The sequence below is a fragment of the Chenopodium quinoa genome, unplaced genomic scaffold (assembly GCF_001683475.1).
Source record: "Chenopodium quinoa cultivar QQ74 unplaced genomic scaffold, ASM168347v1, whole genome shotgun sequence".
In the NCBI taxonomy this organism is placed as follows: domain Eukaryota; kingdom Viridiplantae; phylum Streptophyta; class Magnoliopsida; order Caryophyllales; family Amaranthaceae; genus Chenopodium; species Chenopodium quinoa.
In genome coordinates, this window is record NW_018745105.1 from 1,619,075 (window position 1) to 1,626,621 (window position 7,547).

A 7,547-nucleotide genomic window follows, 5' to 3' on the forward strand; every position below is an offset into this window, starting at 1 on the left:
GACTTGGAGGCTTGATCCCTACATCATTAGCTAACCTAGCCTAAAGAGTCACCATTATTTGACTCTTTTCAATATATATTTTTCCACACACTTAGCCTTTGCGGCCTAACTTTAGTATCACTTTCACACACCGCATAAATACATGACCAAATATACTTCCCTTAGGAACTCTTGTCATGAAATCTTAACATAACGCTGAAGCATGTCTTGCCATGTCAAAATCACTCATCAATCATAATCATCATTGCATCGGAGTATGAAGTGCTTAGCCTCCGCGCCTAAGTTACCTTAATACTTTCATTATCGAGTCAACTAGGATAGTATAAGACATTACAATCCTTGTACTATGAGAGACAACGTTAACGAATTAAGCTCATTCAACATGCACCTTCAAAAACTTCGCTTCTTTCTTTTTTAGAGTCATTCTTTTTCGGGAGAAAGTCGGTACCCTCTACAAAAATGACATAATTTTTTTGCTATTTTCATTTTCGAGTTGCATGATCTCAATACAATGCACACACGGGTCATGAGTCGCACGTGTCATTTCACTTCGAGACGAGTCAACCTCGAGTCAATCACAGCGAGTCGAGTTTATACCTTGAGTCGTGTCAAGTCGATGAGTCAAGCAACTCTAAACCTTAGGTCAACCCTAAGATAATTAAAGAGATTAGCAAAGTCCTATAGTCAAAGATAAATACAGGTGCATCCCAACGGCACCAAGAGTAGGATAGGGAAGACCCTACTCTAGCGCCAAACGACAACATCTAGCGTTTGGCAACAGATTTCAGCGTCTGGTGCTAGATCCCAGCGTCTGGCGACATAGGCAAATCGCAGCGCCAGAGGCAATTGCAGCGGAGACAGAACGCTCAACCACTTAGAGCAGTTATTTCAACCTCTTTCAGCAATTTCGGGTTCCTTGGTACGCCAATTAGCCCCTACAAGCAATTTGACATGATTAAGTAGTCGACTTGATTACAATCGCAATAAGTGATCGACCTGACAAAAGATCGTCTCACTTAGCTTAAAGCGCCTAAGCATTGGCTCTTCGCAAGACATCGACATACTGGTTCATAAACAGCAGAGGCGCTGACATACTGGTTCATAAACAGCAGAGGCACCGACATAATGGTTCAAAAGCAGCAAAAGCGCCGACGTACTGGCATAGCGGGAGCAAAGTTCAAGCGAGCTTTGAATATCGACAAGCGTTGGTATTCAGAAGTTTTCTTCGGAATTATTATCACAACAAACATTCATATCATCAAAGCTCTTTTGTTCAGAGACGCGTGGACATATCATCAAGCTCTTTTGTTCAGAGATGCGTGGAAATTTCTTTCAAGCTCTTTTGTTCAGAGACGCGTGGACATTTTTTTCAAGCTCTTTTTTTCAGAGATGCGTGGACGTGGACATTTCTTTCAAGCTCTTTTTCTTAGAGACGCGTGGGCATCCTATTATCAAGCTCTTTTGCTCAGAGACACGTGGGCATCCTATTATCAAGGTATTTGTTCAGAGACGAGTGGACACATCATTTAGAAGTTCATATTAAAAAGAAGCTCTTTGTTCAGAGACGCGTGAACATATCCAAAAAGCTCTATTGTTCAGAGACGAATGAACATCAAAACAGCAAGATGGCGTTCCCTAGCTTATGGAAGGTTGTCCCAAAGACAAATGCAGCAACAAATCGGTTACTTTCAGAGACGTGTGCTCAACGGTGCAAGATACGCGTTTCTTAACTCTCTTATCTGTTTAACTAATGCTAGTTTGCTGGTATCGGCGTTACAAGAATGATTTAGAATCGCAGAACATTCTGAATCATTCTCCATCCCTATCAATACTTTGACTTTTGTTTTCGAAACTTGCGTTTCTCCAAACTCAGTCAAAGTGGGGGATTCTGTAGACACCCAAATGTGTCTCCCCAAAACCAAACCCAATGATGAATACTTTTCATGTCATTTGATTATCGAACAAAGCGAAAGTGTAAAAAGACTAGTGATGAGGATGTCTTTATTAAAATATCTTCTTTCTGTTTTTGAAAATATCTCTTTTCTTATCTTATTTATGAAAAACGTGCATTCCAGTTTAGTTTGGTCCATGATAAGGGTCCAATAATAGTGTATCTGGATGGGGTTGAAAAGACCTTTCCAACGATATATTATAAGCCCAATTCCGATGAATAATGAGGAAGTTATGGCCAAAATACTAAACTAGGCTCGATTTGGTTTTTATATGCGGCTCAATGATCTAGAGGAGGGCCTATTATTAATTATCATTCCTAAAGATATTAGGATTGATTATAATCTTCTAGAATACTCTATCATGTTCTCTTAAATCTTAATGGAGCTAGGATTGATAATTATGTTTCAAAGAGTTTGAAATTGAATAAAACTACTCCTTTTTAGAATCCTTGTTTTGTACGAAGTGGAATATATTCTGATTTTATTTTCGTTCCTCATAATATTTATCCAAGTTTTATATGGTTGGATAGATCTTGAAATTATCTTTCCAATGATAAATTATAACATTAATTCCGAGCTATAACAAAAAGATATGAATGAGATATGAAACTCTATCCAAAACTGACACCCTTTCACTATTTCGGCCATATCTTTTTGTCTACAAAAGATATTAATCTGATTTTAATTGGGTTGGAAATTAGACTTCAAGAACTTTCCAACTACATATTATATGTCTTATTTAAACTTCTGGATAAAAAGATATGATAAAAACAAAAACGGGTGAAACTGATTATTAGCGCCTGACGACAAGCATTAGCGCCTGGCGCTAAGGCTTTGCGCCTGGCGCTAACCTTCAGCGCTTGGCGCTATTGACCAGCGTCTGGCGCAAATTGTTTTTTATTCTCGTTGAAACTCTGATTCATTTTTTTTATCCACCTGACTGATTTTCTCTATAAATAGCCTCTTAAAATTCTGTTTTCAATCATAAATTTCCATCAATCCTTCTCATCTAATTATCATCAACTGTCATCAAGAATTTCTTAATTCTCTCTCCCTCTTTCTAAACCAACCTTTTTACATACAAAATTCCGCATTCACATGATCTAGAAACACCTAGCATTGTTCGAAGTTGCCTTCGCCCTAGACGTGAAAGGTTTTTTATTTCTGAGGGTTTGGTCCCAAATCTAGTCTAAACTTTCTTATTCTTTCTTTCAATTATTTAATTTAATTGTTTGATTTTATACTTTCCTTGAAGTTACTAACGTGTGTATTTTGTTATTATAAAGAGATACGAGGCATCCAAGTAAGTGCTTTAATTGTTTGCATTGTTATTATGATATAGAAATCATGTCTAGGTTGTTATTATGATTTCTAGTGTCATGTTAGGGTGTTTTGATCTTCGTAGTATCATGTTTAGGGTAACAACTATAATTTCTAATATCAAATATGACAATTGTGATTCATGTGATGCTTCATAGTTTCTTTCCTAATATTCATGTTACTATCATGTTAGGGCTATAAGCTTTGATTTTTATTGTTTAATGACATGCTAGGGTTTGTTATTAATCTTGTTAGTATCATGCCTAGGATCTTGCTATTATTATGCTTTAACATGATTATTTTAATTGTGATTTTTATTAAAACTATGATGATTATGATTATTATTATGTTGCTTGATATATTTATTTTTATTGTTTGATCACGCCTTTTATGCATGTTTAAAGGGATTGGTACTTGTAATCACGCTTAATAAGATAATTACCAATCTTGTTTAAGGTCAATTTGATTATAATTCAAGTGATCGCCAGTAATAAATTTATTTGTGCATTAATATTCAACCAACATAGATAAACAGGTTTAGGATTAATCTTATTGATTGCATGTTAGTCATAAAGCGCACATGAATACGATCAGAATAAAGTAGAGCCTATTATTAGGGCATGTTCAATCTCTTTTAGGATGGATTTGTACCTTCATCCCCGAACTACCAGTCATGGTTCCAGACCTATTGGAGTTGACGATCTCCTAGATCGTTAAGGGGTGTAACCTTCACCTCGAACGGTTTACAAGTTCCTAAAACTTGTTGGCGACTCTTTTGCTCTATCTTCTTTCCCTTTGGACGCCCATGTGTAATTGTATGATCACAGTGGGGTTCAATTTTGGGATAATGCTTGAAATATTCCCTACACTCCGCCATGTTTCCTCTCCTCGAAAACGCTGAAAAAATTCCAAAAACCCGCAAAATCACCATTATATTGATAACTGCTCAATTTCACTATTTTAGCACAATTCATCTTACATTATCTACGTTTCTTCATTGTTGAAAATTCTTTTGGAGGAAATTAGGGGAAACTGGCAAAAGTTAGGTATACTTCGATACTTTGAAGCTAATACAATTTCATTTGTTTTTGTAGCAATATCTTACTTATTTATTTGTTTTTAGTAAAAATTTGCTGAAATTGAAGTAGAAGAAGTTAAATCAAAGTGTTTTGAAGTTCAAATTCCTAAATATTCAGGTTTTTTTTTTATTTGTTTGTATTTTTTAGAAATTGAAGTAGAAGAAGTTCAATAGAAGTTTTTTTTGCTGTAATTTCATTTAAAAAACTCTTGATTTGTAATTTTTATTAACTTTTTGGAAATATATCATGTTTCAAAGTGATTTCTATATGAATTTGTGTTAATTTCGTTTTATTTAATTTAATTTGGCTACAAGTTTAAACAAAATTTATGTTTAAATTTATATGTGTTTCAATAAATTTTTGGATGCATTTTTGTGTTTGAGTGTGTTTGTGTAAGTTTTTGATCAACATGCAATTATAATCATGTATTTTTTAAGATCCATTGCTCGATTTTGCATGCTCTATTCTCAAAATGCGGAGAGACTTTCGAGGGCAGATCCGCGTTGGTCCAGAAAGTGAAAGTTATGGGAGAAGCAGGCTAAGTGAAATAATCGACTGATGCTTTTATAGAATCTTATGAATCACGCGCGACACACTTTATGTATCTCCTCCGTCTACAAGGTGAACATCTTAGCTTACAACACAGCGTGCTCACCACCACACTGTCTGGCTAGTGCATTGGCCTTACCGTAATAAGGCCGAAAAGTATGAGCCTTCGATTAGAACGCCCCATATCTCGTGACATGCGGAGCGTGGCATTTCCTTTTATCCGTTCATTTGTTTGTGTATTTAGCAGTTTTTTTAGAGTGATTTTTTGATGAATTTGTTGTAATTTCCTTTTGTTTACTTGAAATTAGGGTAGAAATTTGATACAAATATTGTTTAAGTATGTATTTGTATGTTTAAGTGTCTTTGTATAAGTTTTTTATCTGCATGCAATTATAATTGTTAAGATATATTAGAATTAATATATCTTTGACTTAGTATATATGTAAATATTCTGTTTTCCTAACTTGTATCTTAGCATTTATTTTGATGTATAGATTCCCCTTAATTAGTGGCTTTAGTTAAGGATTGTAATGTGTATATATTAACAGCAAGTCTAATGGAAAACTCACCGAAATAATTTCCTTCATGGTATCAGATTGTTAGGGTTACTTCCACTGCAAATCCTACTGCTCCGCCTCTTCTTCCTACTCTTCTCTTCTTCATCTTCTTCATCTTCTTCTCTTCTTCCCTCTGTTCATAAACAGCCATGGAAGACTCAAAACCGCTCTAACTGTGAACAACATCGAAAGTATCATTCCCATCACACTCAAAATGGAGAATTTACAATACTCCACATGGGCGGAGCTATTCAAGGTTCATGCTCGTTCTCATAAGGTCCTTCATCATATTATTCCTCCAAAGAAGAAGCCACCCGCACCTTCTACGGATGAGGGAAAGGAACTCTGGTTGACGTTAGATGCGGCCATCCTTGGGTAGATTTATTCCACCATTTCTCATGACCTTTTGAACACTATCATTGAACCTAACTCAACGACAATGGAGGCTTCGGATCGTTTGAAAGAAATATTCCAGGATAATAAAAAATCCCATGTCGTTACCCTTGAACATGAGTTTTCAAACACTCAAATGGAGGACTTCCCTAATGCATCGGCATATTGTCAACGGCTCAAGAGCCTTTCCGACCAGCTGAAAAACGTTAGGGCTCCGATAGATAACAACCGCCTTGTCCTTCAACTTGTTTCTGGCCTCACGGAAGCATATTCCGGGGTTGCAACCTTGATTCGGAAAAGAAATCCTCTCCCTCAATTCTATCAAGCCCGTTTGATGTTAACATTGGAGGAAGCGGGTTTGGCCAAACGGACATCGACGTCCTCGGCTTCGGCCATGGTGGCGAGTTCACGTGAACCGGACTTGGGTGCTGAAGGTTCGGGTCATGCTCGTGGAAGGGGGAAAAATCACAAAAAAAAAATTAGCAAGAAGAACAGCCAGGGTGGTGGTCGTGGTGTCGGCGCCGGTGGTGGTCATAATTCCGGCGGGGCAGGTGGCGCAGGCCGCGGCGGCACAGGATAGCAGCAGGGGCAGTTGTTCTCCTCTTCTCCGTGGCAGGGGCAGTTGTTCTCCTCTTCTCCGTGGCAAGGGCAGTACCCTCCTTGGTTTTGGGCGCCACAATGGGCTACTCCCCCATGCCCTTACCCAACCCAAGGGTGGGCTGCCAGACCTCAAGGCCTAGTAAGGCAGGGACATCAATCTGGGCTACTTGGTCCATGTCCACAACAGGCTTATGCTTCTTCTCATCAATCCAACTTGTATGCCCCGACTGACATTGAAGCGGCTATGCATACTATGTCCCTTCAACAGCCCAATCCCTCGTGGTACATGGACGCCGGTGCCACTTCTCATATGACATCCACCAACGGTAATCTCTCGTCGTATTTTAATTTGAGCAATCATCATAATGGTATTATTGTTGGTAGTGGTCATACTATGATTTGTGGTTGTGGAAACACTGCTTTGCCATCCCCAAACCCACCTTTGTCCCTTTCTAATGTCCTACATGCTCCCAAACTCATTAAGAATCTAATTTCTGTTCGTAAGTTTACAACTGATAATTGTGTGTCTGTTGAGTTTGACCCTTATGGTTTTTCTGTGAAGAATTATTGGACGGGGATGCCCATAATGAGATGTGATAGCCAAGGGGACCTTTATCCACTCATTACCACCCTCTCAAGCGCTTCTCCATCAACTTTCACAACTTTAGCCTTTTCTTTTTGGAATGATCGTTTGGGACATCCGGGATCTTCTATTTTAAAAACTCTTAGTAATAATAAACACATTGAATGTACTTACTCTTCTAATCCTAGTGTTTGCCATTCTTGTGTACTCAGAAAACATATTAAGTTGCCTTTTATTTATTCAAATTCTACTACTTCATCACAAAATGCAAAGGCAGAGAAAAATTAGATCATTGAATAATATAATTCGTACTCTTCTTTCTCATGCCTCTTTACCTCCATCTTTTTGGCATCATGCTTTACACATGGCAACTTATCTCCATAATATTCTTCGAGTAAATTACTAGAGTACAAGTCTCCTCTCCAAGTTCTTTATCAAAAGGAACCATCTTATTCTCACTTATGTGTCTTTGGGTGTTTATATTATCCCTTATTTCCTTCGACTACCATTAATA

At 37.6% G+C, this 7,547-nt stretch overlaps 1 protein-coding gene across 1 annotated transcript; it reads left to right on the forward strand.

Moving 5' to 3' along the window:
* The first annotated feature begins 5,896 nt into the window (after nucleotides 1-5,896).
* LOC110710030 (keratin, type I cytoskeletal 9-like) lies at nucleotides 5,897-6,430 on the forward strand. The gene has a single exon (XM_021888294.1). The coding sequence runs from the start codon at nucleotides 5,897-5,899 to the stop codon at nucleotides 6,428-6,430; it is 534 nt and encodes a 177-aa protein (XP_021743986.1).
* The last annotated feature ends 1,117 nt before the right edge of the window (nucleotides 6,431-7,547 follow it).

Coding starts and splice junctions, on each gene's coding strand:
- LOC110710030 (XM_021888294.1), top strand. CDS start 5,897: ATGGAGGCTTCGGATCGTTTGAAAGAAATATTCCAGGATAATAAAAAA.